A 21021-nucleotide genomic window follows, 5' to 3' on the forward strand; every position below is an offset into this window, starting at 1 on the left:
TTCCAAATCTCGTATTTCTGAAGTTGAATCTGGCAGAACAGGAATTCATTTTGCATTTCAAAGAACTGCTTGTGTACTAATGTTAAATCTCTTGAGAATCCTGTTCTTCTTAAAGGTTCACATAACATTTTGTAGATGCAAATATACATTCGCATCTCTTGAGAATATATATGTATATACATATGATATGCAATAGAAATGTACATGGCAAATTTATTTTTGTCATGCTGAAAATAACATCCCATTTCTGTTTAATAATCTTATGTATAGGAATTGGTTAAATATCTGCATCGGCTCCAAAAATTATTGGTGAGTACATCGGCATCGGTAAATTTTCAGCTTCGACACATCCCTAATTAAAACATTCAAAAGCTCTAGTACTGTAACTAAGAGTTGCCAGCCTGACATTGAAGAGAACATTGTATTGTGACATGGCAAATTGCTTCTTTCTTTTTTTAACTTATCTGACTCATCTTTTAACCTGTCCAACAGCCTGTTTAAAAACCTTCTATTGTATTAAGCATAAATCCTATCCAGAAGCTGAGAAAGTTGCATTATGTAAAATCTGGAAAAAAAACAGAGGCATGTGCCAGATCTGACCACTACTTGTGTGAAAATATTGGCATGTGGTGTGCGACTTATGATCCATCTAAATGATACACACTATCAGTTACTGATATTAGAAACCACAACATGACTGTAATAAGACATTCATTTTAAAAATTAGATTTTACTAATCTCCCTTGCAGTACTTTTGAAACTAAAAAAACACAAAAAGTATGTTTTATAAAGTTTTTTATCGGTATTTTTCTTTGTAAAAGGTGACAACACATGAGGATAGCATTCTAAATGTCTTATGTAATTATTCCTCAATTTTTCCATAGCATAAATTATCATTCACAGAGAAGCAATAAGTCAAACAGGTAATTTCAACACGTATAATAACACAAAATATTGAACAATCCACTAAAATCAGCATTACTTACAGTATGTGGGCTTACCATGTATTCAGATGGTGCTATGAATTCTATTGTGGACGATTTAACCTCTGGCCTTCTGGAAGGATCACCATATGTTTTACTAACTGGGTCGTACTGGAATTCATCTGGCACTAGAAAGAGTAATGTTTTCATGTTACAACACAGGTTAGAAAATAAATTTTATTGACATTCTTTTCATGTATTAAATTTTATTGCAGAACATAATGAGGATCTATAAACAGATATACGAGTTAATAGTTAATTTCTATGACTGCTTATACTAATGTCAGCTGATACTCTCCCATGTAAATAAAATGTGCAGCATTAATTAAATAAAATTATTGGTGCAGTGATAAAAATGCACAGAAATAATTTTGTGCAAAATGAACCGAGTGACACAATTAAGATTATAATGTGTGTAAGACTTCAAGAGTATGTCGAAAGATTTAGTTGAAATTACAAGGAAACTTAAAAACTTTCTGGCCATTGTGATGAAGCAAATAATACGTATTATTTGCATACTGCATGCAGTTTTTCAATTGAATACAAACAATGCAGAAATATGTTTATTAGTAAATGTAATTCCAAGGAGGCTTTTGTTTTCACCATATCCAGTATGCCACTGTTATGATGCAGCAGCATAAGGGAATTAATACTTCCCCATGACTAACAATTCCAATGTGAGCAATTCGCTGGTGAATGTAATGTAATCTAGGAACAGACCGAAATGAAAGCTAAACACCAAAATACTGAAAAAGGAAGCATGCAGAACTTCCGTATAGGTAAACTATATTGACTGCACTGATACATATTTTTTTAAAAATATGATTTGAACTTAAGTACAACGGAATCTTCTTTGGGGCCCTGCAGGTAAACATGTTAAATTGGGGACTAAATGTAGTCTGAGAAAAATTAGGGAAAAATATTACACATTTGAACATAAAATTGTGGTTCCAAACTTTATACAAATATGCCACATGAAGCACACAGTCGGAGCAAAATGCAACATGAAAGTGGTGAATAAAAGATATGTAATTTTTTATTCTGCAAAACACTATTATATAAATACACAAAGTACTAGAGCAGGTAGCTAGACATGGTGAACGCAATTTTGCAGATATATGCAACAACCTCCAAAATTCATACATTATCCTATATTGAGCAGAGATTACAGAAACCTACACACATAGTTTTAGACAGTTTACATGTTATTTACTGTGTTTCATGTATCCTAGTTTTAAAAATAACTTTCTAATATGCAATTCCTCTTTTTCAAGACCCATCAAAATCATACAAGAATGAAACCGGCGAATGGCTTTGCATGAAATACTTTCCATTTTTACACTGGATCAGTACCATGTCAGTTATAGTCATTGATAAATTTCATATAGTGTTAGTAAACAATTCACATTGCCCCATCTGCACTAGATATATCTGTTTTTTAGCTGCACAATTAACTGAACAGAACTCAAACATATGTTAAAAAATTCATAATAAACCACTAAAAGTTAGTCAATCATATTTTGGAAATTTATGTACACTACATCCAAAGAAACAGGTTGGGCATGTGCGTAGAGGAAGACAATCTATGTTACAAACTTATTTATTGATTCATGCACTTTTTCTTTTAGTTTTAATATATTGGTGTAATTATGCAACCTTATCGGAAGTGAAATCTAGATAATTTTGTAATGAACATTACATTACTTACATTCATTAATCCGGAAACATAAATTGCATTTCCACCTTCGATGGTCGACAAAATGTACAAATGGATTTATGTATGTACGACATGCTCTACACCGGACTATCGTGCTGCATTGAATTACTGGTAAATGCTGTAAAAAAAACAACAAAAAACTGGTAAAGCTCATTGTGTGAAGACAATCTACACAATTACAAGAAGCAAGTATTAAAATGAATTGCATACATCTTAATTACACTACAGTTCAAGTGAATTGCTACAGCTGTCTACAGGCACTACATAAAAGTTTCTGAATTTTACATGAAGCATGTAAACTGATGGTAGTATACTGCAGATTACATGGAGCATTCTTTAATTGAATTCTGTAAAGAACTTCAACAACAGATCAGGAATAACCCAGCTCATTCTCAGAGAATAACTGGGTTTAAGGGTATGATGAAGAAAGTGATTATTACAGTGGAAGAACATGTGGGAAACAATCAAACAAGTGATGAACAGTTAAAAACCATACAAAACAAACTGCAGGATAAACAAAATGGAGGGGGGGGGGGGCAACTCCAGGATAGAGCCAAATGCTTGGACAGACTTTTAAGTGTATTTTATCATGCAGTTTATTTGCTTTGTGTGGTTTTTAACAATGTTGTTGGTACATGAAGTCATAAGTGATAAGCTGCCTCTTTGGAAATTATTGATCAGAAACATGTGTGTCCTAGTCAATAAAATACTTTGTGATTGCAATGTGATATGACTGAAAACATTCCAAGCAGCAGCACATAAACTGGATACTTCATGGCAACAACATTGTGATCATTCATCACCTAACTTTTCCAAACTTATCCACTTGTGCTTCTTTCTCCTGGGGAAAATTGAGAGAAATGAAAAGGGCTTCAGGAAATATTCTAGTTGTTGGCACAGGCTCTGAAATCAGTATGTACGCTTTGAAGGAGATATGATACACATATATTTGAGTGTACAATAATTTATATTAGGGTTGGGCTGATATAAAATTTTGGCCAATACCCATAAAGTACAGATATAAAATTTACAGATACCGATAACCAATATTCTACCGATCCGATATAAAATTAGAAATGGTCCTTGAAGAACCTGAAAGGTGACTGCAGTGCAAAAGAAATTGCATATTTAGACATTTACTTTTTTAGAAAGTAGGGTATGGAGATTATCCATAAAAAATTACAACAAAATGGCAGAATTTTGCACAAAATTATCAGATATTTATCGATATATCGGATCCGTAAAATAATCGGTAATTTTACCAATAAACCGGTATGCCTATATCGGCCAATACCGATAGAGTACCGATTAATCGGTCCCATCCCTAATTTATAGGTTTAATTTTGGAACTTTTTGGTAGCACCTCATGTCATTCATTCCTTTTCTACCAAACACAGGTAGATGCAGGTGAAAAAAAATTGTCTACAGTTCTGTCTCTCTAACTTATACTTTATTTGCATTAATTATTTGTATAATCAGTCTCTGATAATATGTATAAAAAAAATAAAATACTACGCTAGCTAGCAAAAGTCAGATCAAATACAAAATGTAACTCAAATCTTGATTTTCTACATTCCACATGCATGCACCATAACTGTTAAACAGCTGAACTGCCACTTAAAGGCAATGTAACAATTACTCTAAATCTTATTTTCAGTACATAAAGATAATTAAAGATCAAAACTTCTGAAAAAGGAAATGTTCAGCAAACTGAAATAAACCACATACTTTATTTTTTACAATTAAGTCCCACCAAGACCATTACTTACATTTAAATCCTTAAATGGGTGAATAAGTATTCCTAATGGTAACCTGGACTTCTGCAGCAAAGAACTTGATTCGGGTATTTTTGTTAACGTACAACGAAATATGCTGAAATGAATTTTAAAAAAATTGTAGGAATTATCATACATACACAAACATTTAAATCTACTTTTATTATTTGATATTGGTTTTCTAATCGTGGAAATAGGGATGAATGATGTCTACATGAAAAATATGAAGGAACACTCACAAGAAATGCCCAGGCCATGACTAACTCTGAATGTTCACTTGTGAGTCTACTGTTCGAACACTTGGCTGTTGAGGTGGCAATGCTTTACTATGTGATCACTGGTATGTCCTATGTTCATGTGGAAATCCAAAACCTAGTTCAGTCTAATGTAAAATATGTACTGGGAAGAGATTGATCTAATCAGAGCATTCTATGGTTTAAGTTCACTTTATGCTAAGCTAATAGGGTCTGCACCTACAGTTTAAAGAACTAACCGAACTACTGTGAAATGTGCCTCACCACGAATTGAACCTAGGACCCACTGATTACAATGCAACAAAATAGTACGTAACATTATGTCATCAAGGAGACACTTAAGAGGTCTCTGCCTATCTGTGCAATTATGATTATCACGGAATCAATGTATATACTTATTGTATTACAAAACCTCTCATTAAGACTTTAGTATGTATAATATGAAATATACCATGCATATAATAAACATATCTTAACAAAAACATGAAAAACATTGAAAAAGAAATGTGTGTACAAAGAAAAATATGAAAATATCAAAAGCACAAACGAAATATACCTTGATCAGGTTATATTTTGCAATACTTACTCTGGACTACAATTTACACTATCCAAATATTCTTGATGCAATCTAATTTTTGGCGGTTGCACTTTCTCAGGAGGAAGAATATGTCTTGTTTGAAGAAGATCAAAACTGTCTGAACCCTAAAAAGAATAATTAAAAGAAAATTAGGGATGAGTCAGATTAATCTGTATTCAATCGGCCTTGGCTGATATAGGCATATTGGTGTATATCTATAAATATCTTATAATTTAGTGCAATATTCTGCATTTTGTTATAATTTTTATGAATACAAGCATACAATCTCCATGCCCTACTTTTCTTAAAAAGAAATCTCTAAATATAGGGTTTCTTTTGCATTGCAGTCATCTGCTAACAAATATTTATTAAAGAGGTGAATGAATAATTCAGGTCCTTCAAGGACCATTTGGAATTTTGTATCGTTATCAGTGTTGATTTATATCAGTACTTTATCGGAATTGGCCAAAAAAAAATAAAAGCCTCGTTTGTGCCATCCCCGGGACGAATCCTGTGTATATCCCTAGCGTAAAAGGCAGCAAAAAGTAGTTAATTACTGTGTAAAACAAACTTGCAGTGCAAAAGCAAGAGATCCATTTCCACTAGAATGACAGCAATAGTGCCAGCAATCAATAGCTCAGTATATTAACAGCATTCACATTTGTCAGGATATAGGATCTCTCAAGCAAGAAATTATTTCTGGAATTACAATTATTTTTGTCATAATGTTTGTTCAACAATTTTCAAATTACAATGTGTTTAGAACACTCGGACTTACACATCAGTTTCAATATATTTCTGTTTCACTTTTCTGTTATTTTCGCTAATCATGACAATGAAGATGAATGTTTTATTTAGTAATTCTCTTATCTAGAGTCGCTTCTGCCACTTTTGGCTAATTGTGAGAATGAGGAAGAATGATGATGAGCAGCATGGGGAATGGAGAAGCAGGAGGATCCCATCCTCCAGGCATCCTTCCTAGTTTTTATTTTGAGTCAACTTTATGCACAGATAAGCTAATCGGGACTGGTTCCGAACCACTATGTGACAACTCAATATTTATTCTCAAGGAAAATATGTTGATATATAAATGTAAATAATTCTACCAAATTTTATTTGTGTATGGTTGTAATCATTAATTTGAGTAAACATTCTAATTGCAATACTCATACATCAAATTTGAATTGATATGCCGCTTACATAGGTACGTTATTCTCAACCACTATAGTAAAGATAAGTAACTGAAGTAACACTGCTATCAAAATTACCGACTGACTGGGACCTATGATAGTAAATAACAGAATCTATTTTCCAGTAAGTACAACTATGATACTAGGGTCTTCTTTGGAATATCCATGTGGTTGCTTAAAGTTTTTTTTATGAAAAAGTAGCGAAGTAGCGAACAGGAGTAGCGTAACGAGCTATTTTTAGGTAAATGTAACTGTTGCTGTAGCAAAGCTACATTTTGGAGGAGTAGCTGTAGCGAACCTACTTTTCAAGTAGGCCTCAGAGTAGGCTTGAAACGTCTCATCGTTCTCAGTTCGTAAGTTTTTATTAATTGTGATAAAAGCCTGGAACATAACAATCCTCCCCAAATCAACTTATCAGGACAGGTAGAGAATTCAGGAAAAATTAGTTATGTATATATATTTGCTATGCATGTTCATTCATACAGCATCAGAATGCCACTGAATTATTATTTGAATCAATTCATCAAAAATTTTGGTTACTTGGAAGGTCGCAACAATATAAATTATATGTTGAAAAGTTCTAATATTTTGAAATATTGATTAATTGATAGCAAGTCCGATACTTCCTCTAGGAAAAGTCAAAAGGAAGTATCGGACTTGCTATCTTGTGGCTTGTTTGGCAGAAAGCCTGCACAATAAGGATTTTACTTAATGTTGGAGACTGGTGTGAACTATTGCCAATACAATAAAGAATTTTGCCCGTTACATAATCAATTAATCAATATTTCAAAATGCATTGAAAATCCCTGGATTATTTCCCCAATTCTGTTTAATGTTTCCACTTATCTTTTATTAATCCCTTTTAATGTTGAAATTAATGTAAAATGTGAAAGCATTATTTTTCAATGAGAATCTCCTTTTGGAACACTGGTGATCCAATTAGGATGTCGGTGCAATCTTTGCATCTTTAATTCATGTTATCAAGCTCAATTTCCATGTATACTTCCAAATCCTACGAAAGCACAAATTTCAAGGATATTACATATTAATTGGGTAGACTACTCCCAGACTAATCAAACGAGCTATGAATGTACCTTAGACATACAAGATATATTTGTAAAATCTTGACTGCCGTAGAACTTCCGGATAGTAACAAATCAGCTTCTAGATTGTCTATATATATATAATAACTTGTGTCTTGTTTAGTCTTATTCTTTGGATTGCATATCGCATAAATGTTAGAAAACATAGAAATGTTAATGTTCCAGTTGCCATGAAAGCAACTACTATGAGGCCCCGAAAGGCCCACCTATCTACGAATGTATTTTGGAAAACCAATTTGCTTATAGATTCTTCTTAGTTACAGATTCCATTTCCATTCCATTGTTTGAGTGGGTGATGCTGCCATATTCCAGACTCGGCCAACCAATGACGCCGGTTAGAAAGAACTTACTCTTCCAAGTAACATCGACTTCAGTACAATCCTCCCAATGAGCCCAGTTGTATCCAGACAACCCCAGATTGACCGAGGCATACTTCAAACCCCAGTGACAAACTTTTGTGTGACACAGACATATTTCAATTTCACTGAATGCACTCTCCAGTTGAACTTTCCACGCAGAATACAATTAAATGATATACAAGAATGAGAAAAACAAACCTGACTTCAAGAAATGAGAAATGTGTAAAACAAAGCTATTTTGTAATCAATGAAATGAATCAAATGAACACTTATTAACTCCTATGTGCAATGAAGGAGGAGTACACACACTTAGATGTGAAACTTATTACTGTCATGGAAACATACTCAACATTTGTAACAAAGGTCGAAACACTTATGTACAATGTTTACTAGGTATTCAAGAAGTGTACTGTAACTATACAGACACTGAATGTATTAATCATAACTATCTAGGTTAAGTAACTAAGATCTTAAGAATCCTGATAGATTAAATGCAAATTTCATTTTCATTTTATAATTAATAAGGATTTTAGAATTTAGTTAGGTTCAATGAGTTCAATGAGAATCTACATTTTCAATTTTTATTACAAAACTAGTTAGGGCTTTAGGAAAATTTAGGAAAACAATATGGCTAGGATTATGTAGCCATTTAAATGATTTGCCCTCTATATGATTGATTCACTTGAATTAATATCCATTTAGTTAATATTTCAGGTATTCTATGTATTACTTATTGAACTATGTTATACATTATCATTGTGTTTTGTTATTTCATTTCATTATTATTTCAATTTTAATTTTTAATTTCTTTTTCATTATTATTTTCATTTTTAAATTTTTTGCCATACAGAGTGCAGTTGAATTTTAGGATGTAACTGACATTAGATGGAGACCATCTAAGATAAGGTGGGGAGTTATGTAACGGGCAAAATTCTTTATTGCATTGGCAATAGCTGACACCAGTCTCAAACATTAAGTAAAATCCTTATTGTGCAGGCTCTCTGCCAAACAAGCCACAAGATAGCAAGTCCGATAGTTCCTCTAGGAAAAGTCAAAAAGAAAGATACCATCTTTCCCTCTTCTTGGTAAACATCACAGTTGAATAACAGGATGCAGCCTAGCAAACGCAAGTGTGAGTTAATCTGTCATCAGAGGAGACTAGGTCAGATAGCAATCGCTAGTGTCCTCACCCAAGGTCTTCACATGCAAACGTGTTCACCTAATCCCCTCCACATGTATGAGATAGTGATCGCCCTGATAGCTTGTCCTCTGAAGGGCAAGACAGTAGGAAATGGACTTAGGCAAAAATGGGCACTGGAATAGAGAAGGTTGCTTGAAGGTTAGGGCAAGTATCAAGACACGCTGACTGAAATGGTATAAAAACCCTCCCTTTTAGGAAACAGCATCCTGTACTAGAGGAATTGCTGCTCAAAGCTGATGGTGTCGCTTCTGCCAATCTTAGGTAAAAAGGACTTTACTATATTCTTCTATAGTATGGTGCCTTAGATTATCTCCATCCAGTTACTTATAGGTTTAGAACTTAGTAACTTAGAACATAGTATCTTAGAGTTTGGACATTATGTTATATGTGCACTACTGAACTTATATATCTGAACTTACTAAACCTTGTGTGAATTAAAGAGATAATAAACCTTAACAATGTATTACTGAGTATCCATGAACCACCCTGAGCTATAACCCCAAGTGATGTCAAAGCCCCCCTTGGTGTTGCAATTACATGATTTCTGTCATGCCAATCACTAGTCTTCACACACACACACATATATATTTAAGTAAATTATTGTGGACCATACTTACCCACATTTTATTGAAACCAGTTTGTGTTACAGAGAGACCACCAAATTGAGACGTCAAACCATCTACCGAGTTGTGATTCATTGCTGGTTGCTTGTACCCTACCTGAAAAGTACAACTATTTTTGTAGCTAACAATTTTTATTGTACAAAATATGTATCCATGTGTGTAAGATGATATGAAATACTGTATCAAAATAAATTGAAAACAAACAGTCTATTGGTCATGCACTTCCAGTGTAATAGTTTTTCTTGTATGTACGCATTGCTTGCATTATAGAATTATTTTCTTGTAGTTTACGGTTATTACAAGCATAAGAAAACAGTTTTTCTTTGTGACGTTTCAGGAGAACACACGCTCCTTTCATCAGACATTTATTTTCATTTTGACTAAAGATACAGTTATAACAATGGTTAGTAATTTTTAAACAAAAATAATCCGTTATATAATGGACGTTGTCAATGTTACATTGTTGTAATATAGCAACTTAACTGTGAAAAAAAGCAGTCTGTTGTATTTTTATTTGAGATTTTTTAAATTATGAATCCCAAATATCATCAGGTAATTCAAATTCATCATTGTTTTCACACAGTCTCTTGATGTTTTCTGTTACATTAAATTTCAAAGATGGTGGCTTACTCCATTTGTGAAAAAGAAAACTCCATACTGGATCTACACTACCATTTTCATTATTTAATTTATTCCAGTGTTCTTCTGCAATGAACGAAGCTTCTTCTAAACCCAAGAACAGGTTTGTCAACTCATATCATCGAAGAGAAACATTTGATTAAAAAGAGAAGGGTTTTAAAAAGATTAACGGGAAACACAGAGTTGAATGTCTGGGAAGCTTCGTTCATTGCAGAAGAACACTGGAATAAATTAAATACTGAAAATGGTAATGTAGATCCAGTATGGAGTTTTCTTTTTCACAAATGGAGTAAGCCACCATCTTTGAAATTTAATGTAACAGAAAACATCAAGAGACTGTGTGAAAACAATGATGAATTTGAATTACCTGATGATATTTGGGATTCATAATTTAAAAAATCTCAAATAAAAATACAACAGACTGCTTTTTTTCACAGTTAAGTTGCTATATTACAACAATGTAACATTGACAATGTCCATTATATAAGGGATTATTTTTGTTTAAAAATTACTAACCATTGTTATAACTGTATCTTTAGTCAAAATGAAAATAAATGTCTGATGAAAGGAGCGTGTGTTCTCCTGAAACGTCACAAAGAAAAACTGTTTTCTTATGCTTGTAATAACCGTAAACTACAAGAAAATAATACTTCCAGTGTAATTTTCAATTTATGTATACATAGGTAAGTCAGTAAGCAGGTCACAAACATTTATTAAAAAAACAACTAAGTGGGATCCTAACTTTAAAACCATTTCTATTTTTCAAACATAATCTCCACCAACATTGTTACACTTATCCCATCACTTTATCAGTACCCCAAAACCTGCTCCATAAAAGTCTTTGGGCCAGAGTCACACCTCACATTCAACATCCTCATTATCCGTGAAACGTTAGCGCCACGGTGCGCACACTTTTCAGAAATTCAAACAATCATATATTATGCTCTAGGCTAAACCATGATAACACCCTATTGCAGTTGCTATGCTATCTATCGTCACTTGCCTGTCAACTCAAATCATCTCCTCCTCCTGTACCATCTCCACTTACAGTCCTCAAGTACGGTCGCCACTTTCGAACTGAGTAGCCCATGCGTGTGTGTGCTATCTAACGACTGCTAACTGAATATCATCAAGCTGGATTGTGCTGCCACCTAATGATACCTTTAGACACTACTATTATCAGCTATCCTATATTAGTTTGTGACCTATTTACTAACTTCACCTCATAAAGTATTGATTTTTTAAACTAAGAAAAAAGTAAAGTATACAAGGAAACACACCAACCAACCAATAATACACTGTGCACTAATTTTTCCTAACAAATGAGATGCTCAACATCCGAAAAAATAACTATAAGGAAATGATCACATAGATACTTACAATGAAATATTTTCGATCCAAGAAATTAAAGTACAGTAAAACCTCGTTAATCCGGACTAATGGGGGGGATAAGTTGACCGGTTTAACGAAAGTCCGGATTAACTGAAATAACCTAAAAGAACAGTAGAAAGTATATTAAAACTAGTTTATAACAACAAAACACGTTTATTATGGTGTATTTAAAGGGCATAGGCCTAACTACACTATACAGTACAGTACAAAATCTGCGGGAAACAGAATTTCATCAGTGGTTGACTGCCTTTTCTTTGGGAAGTTCTCTTGTTGACTTCTAGCCACATTTAAAACTTTGCATTCTGCTTTTCTTTTTTTACTTTTGCCTGTCCAGAAGTCCGCCTTATTGGAGTCCGGATTAACGAGGTTTTACTGTATCACATAATTGTGTTTGGGAAAAAAATAATTACAAATATGAATTTTCTTTGGAATTACATTAACATAAGTTGAAAGCTAGAAAAACTGAATAAAGCAATTAAAAAGTTTGAAACTATGCTATAACATAGAAAATTAAAACAATCTAAGGGTTTGAGTCAGCAATATAGTACAGTATTACAACCATTATGTTTATGTTAACAATTTACATTTACATTTAGAGTACATCTCCATGTACATATTGTCATGTGACAACCAGAGGAACGTACTCCAAAAATGCTGTTTTCAGTTTTGTTTAAATAAACTCCTCTGAAGAAATCTATTTGAAGTCAGATCAACACATCTCCACTTCTACTCCTTAGGAGTAAGGTGGCGTCACGTATCTTCAATTTAATTACTCCTGTTAAGAAAACAGACATATTCCTAAGAATACATTATTTCCTCTCTCTCGAAAATTTGATAAATTGGAGTTACGTCCCTCTGATTCTCATGTGACGATATAAGACTGTCAATTCTTACCTGCTGCGGATATCGCTTGTTGAAGTGTCCAACATCATTTGACATAGAACCACTACTGCTTGTAACAGGTATATATTGACCATGATTTCCTACAGAGGTTGGCGGTCCTAAATAAGGAGGCTCAGAAGGTGGAGGTACTGGCTGTTGCTGATTTAGTGCCTGAAGACTATTATATGATGGCACTGGACCTATAAGCAGAGGTGCACTCTCAGAAACACAGTAAAACTTATCATTACATCAAATGCAGACAATTTCATCACACCACAAAAAGCTTGTTGAGCAACTCACTGTACACAAAAGCAATTTGTATACACATTAATTGCATAAAAAACTAATAGAATTGATTCCCAAATATATTGAGGGAAAATTATTATTTCAAATACAAAAACACACACCATTAAATCATGTGTCACATTTGTATTTTCTTTTTTTACACTTACATATATAAGATTGATTTGGTGTTTTTTTTAAGTCCACTTTATGCACAGTAAGGCTAATTGGGACTGGACCTACAGTTTAAAGTAGAATCTGAACCACTATGTGCCTCCACCAGGTATCAAACCTGGGACCCCTTGATTACAAATCACATCTATAAGAGATGATACAAATGAGGAGTCACATAATACAGTGTCAACAACAGTTAAATATGGGTGTAAGGAAAATGTAAATAATATAGATTTTCAAGTTTAGCTATCTTATGACAAAAGTGTGTAAGTCAATAAAAATAATCCAAAACTCTAGCACATTTCAACACAAATCTAATTGTCTCGGACCAAATCGAAACCATCGAACTATATATTCACAACGTTAGCTATTGTGTGCACATAGCATTGATCTTGATAGTTTTGGCTTATGACAAGGTCCATGGAAACCAAAATGAAGCATTCTAAGGATTATAAATATTTTCAGTGTGAACTTCATAAAAAATTATGGACAGTTGCCTGATTACAAACTGTGAAACTTAAATCATTTGGCAGTGGCAAAGTAGCAATTTCAGTAAATTGTAAACATACAACGAAAGCTACTATTCTACTTCTATTTGGTCTTTCAATCCTTTAAACAATATACAAAATTGCCCATGTAATTCCATCAAGATAATATCAAGTGAAAACAATTAAAAATACTATAATAATGCAACAGCAAAACGCCATTAAGTTCACTGGTACACCTTACAACATGTAAGCTTTAAGCAATATACAGCTTATGAGCATTACAAGAATAGACTAGGCAAGTTGAAATAAAAACCCTAATTGTGCAAAGTGCAGATTCATACAATATTCACAATAACCAAAAACCATAAACTAAAACCGAACAAAACCAAAGTAACACAAAACTCTCACAAGCTACTTCAGTTTTTTCATGTCCGAAAATATAAAAATTCACACCCACATAGCTACATCCTGTACAGAAAAAGAATGAAAGAAGCAACAAATTAAGCAATGTACAGAAATCAGCAAAAACATAAAACCGAAGTGCAGGCCAGCTACCAGTGTATTTTCATTGCAAGACATTCAAAATACACCACATACTTGGTGCATTAGATGAAAACTGCCCTTCCATGAAATCGTAACGAGGTGCAGGAATAGGAGATGGATTCCTTGATGTCCTTGCTGAAGTAGGTTCTATGAAAAAAGAATCACAAAGCTTGCATTAACTTCAGCCCGACCCCTCCAAAATTAAACTTCAGTGTCAATCCATTCTGGTTTTATGCCTTGTTGAACATAACAGGTTTATATTTTGTATACGAACACCTGGCAACAAATGAGGTTTGAAGATCTTTGACCTTATGAGTTTTTACAATAGTGGCTGTACACACTACATGTTGTTCACTAAACCGAGATAAGAGTACATGAATACTACATAGTGAAATAAAATCTAGAAGATAAAAACGCATTTCCCTTTAATATATTTCTATACCTTGAAATTTCCTAATACCTACATCAGTGCTAATGGGGAATAGTTAAAAAAAAAAAAAGTTACTTGTTCTTGAAGAATAATAGGCTTTTTTTGGAAGAAGAAATGCCTTTTGTATTTATTTCTAACCTAAACTAACCTGTAGCTATCAAAATTTGAGAATAAAAGCAAGAGAGAAGAAAATACATTTTGTGAAGGGTTAAACAGTCACGTCACTTCTATGCTAGCAAAATTCACCTGTAAAAATAGAAATAACCCACCATTTGTTCATATTTAGTGCTCGTGTGACTTACTCACGTTGAATACGTTAGTATACAATAAAATGTATGTGACGTGGCTACGGTGTAGTTACACTGGCCTCGTTTGGTAACCTGATGAAAGGATCAGTGGAATCCTGAAACGTAGTTTTCGTTAAAATCAATACTCACTATCGTAAGTACCTTTAAGAATCTACATTTTATTGTATACTGACGTACCCACCATTTGATTTCCCACATATGTATCATCAGTACATTGCCATGCCTTGAAGTCTTACAGTACTTTGATAAAGGCTCTTCATATAAGCCCATACTTTTTACAACTATACATATTTAGGTAATCTTTTAATCCTTTACTTCTACAAAACCATCTTGTCAAGCTGGATATATCTTGGAAGATCCCCAAAAATATTTCAAAATGAAAATTGTCCTTTCAAGTATTTGTGTTTCAGAATCAGATATTTTCATAATTGGAATAAAAAGAAAGTAACCACCAGATAGTAACAAAATGAAGTCATTATCTATGTTTGCTAAATGTGCTCCTACTGTTCCTCCAGTAGTGAGTCAATAAAGAAACAAAAGTAATGTAAGAATATTTTTATCACAATGTATTTCATGCCAACTTAAATCTCACTTTCAACAATGAGCTACACTAAGAAAACCCACATATAAGAAAGCAAAGACATTAATTTTCACTGTTGCATATTCAATTGATTCCTTTTTGTTTGTTGCAAGTAGTGGATTATTTGAAGATCCTATATATCCTACATATATATCATATCATTTTTCTCTTGAATAACCAGTCAACACAGGACATTCATAAATGTATGCTAAATCAAATGTCCTTCAAAATATACCCCATCATTACATCTCAAAGTTCCACTTTGTTGCTTGATTTGGGAAATCGCTATCTGTTAAGTCTCTGCTCTAAATGAGGTACGTCATCAGAACAAGGAAAAATGTTACTGTTAGCACTCAAATACAATAGTAAAGGGTGATTCATAATTCCCTCCAGGGTTTTGAACATTCATAGTTCAAGAACTGTAACACATACAGCAAAAAAGGTGCATATCAGTACATAAAGATACTCTCCAAATTTGGTGTGTACCTTACAGATGCTCGATAAGTGCATCCCTAGTGATACCTCAGACATCAAACCTGAAATTAAGTTCCTGCCACATACATGCAAACATGTCACCAATTGGATGTGTGATCCTTTCCGACAGTTGTGCTAAATCACATGGCAAAGAGAGCACGAACACACGATCTTTGATGTAACCCCATAAGAAAAAATTGCATGGGGTTATGTCAGGTGAACATGGGGCCACGGAAGAAGAGGAGTCATCTCGAGAAGCATGTCCAATCCAACGACCAGGAAGTTCAGCAGTGAGGTAAGCATCAGCGTCCTCATGGACATGTAGGGGTGCCACATCTTATTGAAAATTTATTTCCTCGCTATCTTCCTGCAATTGAGGCATTAGCCACTGTTGCATGTCTAGGTACACTACACCCATTAACAGTTCGCTCCGCAAAGAAAAATGGCCCATACACTTTTGACAAAGAAACTGCAAAAAAACACATTCACTTCAGGGGAATCACTGATGTGTTGCACCACTACACGAGGGATTTTCCGTGCTCCAAATGCATACATTGTGAAGGTTCATCTTTCCAGATAGATGAAACATGGCCTAGTCACTGATATCCAGAAAGAACTGGAATGATGATCCTGAGGACTGCACCCGGTATGGTTTCACATGAAGAAGTTTGCATAGAATACGCCACACAATTGGCTGCGACATCTGCAATTCCAGGCTCCCGTGACGTGTTTACTTCTTAGGGCTCCTGGCAAATATTTCTGTCTCAAGGTCTAAGCTGACTGTCCTACCTGGCCTGTTCGTTCTGCATTGCACAGGCAGCCAGTCTCCTTGAACGTGTTGCTACACACAAATTGTTGTCTGTAGGTGCTTCTGTTCGATATTTTGTGCCAAACCTTCATTGTACCATCACCACCGACTCGCATTTAGTGAATTCTAAGAGGCAGAACACCTGTGTTCACCACGTTTACATTAACTGTGCTATACTAAGACATAGTGGCTAAATCTACAATTATGTGATGGGGTCTATAAAGAGTGCAAACTTTGTGAGATTCTTTATGTACTGATATGCACTTTATTACTGTATGTGTTCTAGTTCTTGTACTATCAATGTTTAAAACTCCAGAGGAAATTATGAATCACCCTGTACAATGTATTGCTGTAGCATAATGACTTACACCAAAGTCTCTATGTATAAACTGTGTAACAAATATTATTTAAATAGAAAAAAAGTCAACAGAAAGAATATTCTCATACATCAACTCAAAACAATGCAATAAAATGTCACATTTGTATTTTTCTTATTTTACACTGTTTTTGTGCCTCCACAGGCTACTTGTAATGGATCAAGAGACTCTCACAAAGAACTCACACCCAAAACCTTCAGTGGTGATGATACCCTGAGGGGCTCACAACTCAATGCAGTCTGCCACCAAAGTGGCCATACCATTATGTGAACAAAAGGAGTAATTATTTTACACTGCTTCCACTACATATCACTATATTCTGAAAGAGCAAACAATTAAAAATGTAATGCATGTTAGCTAATAGTTGACAATTTGCAAACTAAAGTAGAGGACTGTGATGAAAGTAAAGTAATAGTCACAAGTTCTGTCACAACTGATAAATATGACATAACCATGTTACAGTATACAGGGTTCCCACGTAAACTCTAACTGCATTTTCCCAGAGTACTCAATACCCAGTACAGTACTATTCTAAATATATTTTACAAAGGCCTATGGTGCATCTGTTTTATCAGTAATATTACCGATCTGATATATTTATAAACAATCTGTAATTTAGTGCAATATTCTGCCATCTTGTTATTTATTTTATGAATAAGAACATATAATTAATGTCATGATTTTGCAAAGTAAATGTCTAAATAGGTAGTTCCGTTTCAAAGACAAAACCCACCACAATCACCCGGTTATATACATTAATTAATGAGGTGAATGAATCAACCATTCATCTAACATTCAAGGAGCATTTGCAATTTTATATCATATCAGTAGGCCTATTAGTAAATTTTGTGTAGTACTTTATCAGTATCAGCCAATAACAAAACAAATTAAATAAAATTATATCTTTATGCACTTAATTAAGGAGTAAGGTTATTTTGGGATTTTTCACACTTCTTTACAGAACACAAAATAACAAAATAAATTTCAAACACAGCCACAAACTTTGAGAGGTGGCTAATCACATGGTGTTCAAAGTCATTGCTAATTGATCTACAGAAGTGATGAACATTTTGTCTTTAACTTTCATAATTGAATGGGGTGGTTACAAAACCATGTGGTTGTTTAGCAGCCTGTAAGATATGAAAGTCAGTTGAAATTTTCAAGATTCTCTAGAAGCTTCAAATCTCCCAAGTGATTCAAGTATCATACTGCCCACATTTCAGGGACAGCCAAGTACTATAAGGAGTGTGCGATTGGAAAAATCAGTGTTCAAAAGCATCAGTGATGGTCTGTGAACTGACCAGTTCCAAAATGTCCAATCCATGTCTCGTATGTTGCAAAGTGACCCAGGACTGAAAGCTTACAAGCAACATACAGTCCACTTTCTAGCAATAAAGGCAAAGTGCCTACTGGGAAATGGGGCATTATGATAGCATCACTGAGCTCCTTTTCTGCAAGAAAGGGTAAAAACAACAGCCTGAGTGTACCAGGAGACAATGGTGAAGGATCCAAGCAATATTATTCCATTGCCAGGAGTAGAGCTTTCAGCAGGATTGTGCACCAGCTCATACAGCTCAAACAATCCAGCAGTGGCTTGAGACAAATATGCTCAACTTTATTTCCCCTTCAGATGGATCATCTGGCAGTGCAGGAATCGCTCTCTGGACAAGAAATTGTGGTCTGTACTTCAAGACATGATTTGCAAGAAGATATAATGCAGTATTGACACTTTGAATCACTATCTTGGGAAGGCAGTGGAAGATTCCCCCCTCGATACAGGCGTAATGCAATTGATGAGTAGCCACAGAGACTTAGGTCCAATGTGCAGGTCACAGGCGGTCATTTTGTGCTTTGTGTACACAATATATCCACGTAACACATACCCATAGGATATACTTAAAAGTATCTTCTGTTATTTCATTCAGCTTTGAAATATTTATATGGTAAGACTGGGTGTGTGTGTGTATGTAGAATACTTTCGGCAAACAGAAGATTATACAGGGTGTCTACCAAAGTAACAAATCCAAAATTCATGACTTTTTTCTTGACCTTCTTTGCTATATTCTTAACATTTATGTAATCGCCCCCTACTTAGGTATAGTTGGAAATTAAGAAAATATATATATTTTTATTTAATAAAAAACTCCTGCCCTAAGGGCGGTTATGATTAAAACTGAAGCTGTACCTTAAGAATAGTTTTAGACTTGCTTTATTTATTAATGCGTGTAAAAATTATTCTTAAGAAATAAAGTGAACAGCCACAAGTCAATACAATTTTAGATTTCTAAATATTCAATTTCAAATCACACTACAGGATTATAAGAATGTAAGTTCACTATACTGGAAAAAAAATAGCAAAAGTTCTTGACCTAAAGCATAATTTCTTGAGTTTTATTACCTATCCGTTGATTTCTTGACTGGTAGACACCCTGTTATAATATCAATTAATCTGTGATGCAAAATAAACACATATCTAAAGCCTACATCTTCAAAATAGTTCATAATAAAGCAAGTGAGTGAAGTTGGAATTATTAGTACAATAACAAGCATAGTTTAGTTCTTCACATGTGTTTCATTGGGACTCAATGATAATTAGATGTTTTTCCCTGAGATTTCAGAGTTTTTACTTTTCTTCAAATTCCCTGAGAATTCCAGATTTTTCCAGGTGTGTGGGAACTCTGAGCATACATCACCTCAAGATACTAATGACATTTCCCCACAAAAGGCACACACTTGACTAGGCACATCTGCCTCTAGATTGAAAAACATTGTCCATAAGAGCCCATTGTGTCTTCTGAACGTGAAAACGACTTTAGTCAGGTGTGCACGCAGACCAAGGCAAGAAGAAGCCCTTTATAGAAAAAACACAGTCACAGCAACAAGTGTGGTGTCGGACATCACTTCAGTGTGAAAGGTTGTATTTATTTCTTAGGGTATGTTTTTAGATGTCCTGCCATTTGAATGCTAGGCAAATGTCATATCACATGCAGTTTGTCACTTCAGTGTGAAATCTCCCTTACAGATTTCATATTAGCTGGTAAGTGGCGGTTGTTACTGTTGAGTTGGTGTTTTAAGTCCACTTTATGCACAGTAAGGCTAATCGGGACTGGACTTACAGTTTAAAGTGGGATCCGAACCACTATGTGCCTCCACCAGGGACCCCTTGATTACAAGGTGACAAGCTGGTAAGTGGTATAGCATATTATACGCATAGGGCTTGTAAGCTAACAGGAATACCAAGTTGGCTTACCATATGGTATTCAACTTCAAAAGCAAAACACGCGAGTATCTTTTGCACCTTGGCAAAATCAGGCTGCAATTTTTCTTTTACCAAATATTCTCATTCCCCACCTTCACACAAAACATACCAATTACGTGAACCCTGCAATTATAAATAATAGCATTTTCTTACAATACAGATTATACCAACAAACAGAAATAACTAAAGAACATAATGTCCCAACATATTTGAGAACATAAAATACATAACCCCCAGTTAATGATACAACACAAAGCCAATCAAAACAAAACGTCAGAGAAAATCCAAGCATATTATTATTATGCATTGTACCAATTTACCACTAAATAACAGGGGAATGATTAATTAATGTACATACCAGACGAGACTGGTGTTGATGTGTCAGACAATCCAGTGCATTCATGGAAATTGCCAGGAGGGGGGAGTAAAAACTCCATAGCTGCAATAATGGACATGCTGTTACTAATCCACATGCTTGCTACTACATTCATGCAATTGCTGTGCATTATACTAATACAGTGAAACCTCATCCAACACAAACTGTTAAATTTGAAGCTAAACTTGGAAATGCATGCACTAGGATGTTGCACATGAGTAAGACTG

General features: G+C 34.3%; 1 protein-coding gene across 7 annotated transcripts in view; it reads right to left on the minus strand.

Annotated features, from left to right (window-relative positions):
- Positions 1–21021, minus strand: part of Sec24AB (Protein transport protein Sec24AB) — a 126209-nt gene that overhangs the window by 24070 nt on the left and 81118 nt on the right. For 4 of the 7 annotated variants that reach the window (XM_083111214.1, XM_083111232.1, XM_083111223.1 and 1 more), the window contains exons 5-12: positions 20777–20857; positions 14237–14329; positions 12708–12895; positions 9777–9878; positions 5316–5431; positions 4470–4572; positions 2692–2818; positions 1002–1111 (exon numbers count right to left, since the gene is read on the minus strand). In XM_083111214.1, the coding sequence (XP_082967340.1) occupies positions 1002–1111; positions 2692–2818; positions 4470–4572; positions 5316–5431; positions 9777–9878; positions 12708–12895; positions 14237–14329; positions 20777–20857 (920 nt within the window). The remainder of the gene's footprint in view (positions 1–1001; positions 1112–2691; positions 2819–4469; positions 4573–5315; positions 5432–9776; positions 9879–12707; positions 12896–14236; positions 14330–20776; positions 20858–21021) is intronic. The other 3 variants (XM_083111241.1, XM_083111249.1, XM_083111257.1) reach the window with 3 other exon arrangements.

Source organism: Lepisma saccharinum, chromosome 1 (assembly GCF_977018435.1).
Source record: "Lepisma saccharinum chromosome 1, izLepSacc3.1, whole genome shotgun sequence".
NCBI classification, from domain to species: domain Eukaryota; kingdom Metazoa; phylum Arthropoda; class Insecta; order Zygentoma; family Lepismatidae; genus Lepisma; species Lepisma saccharinum.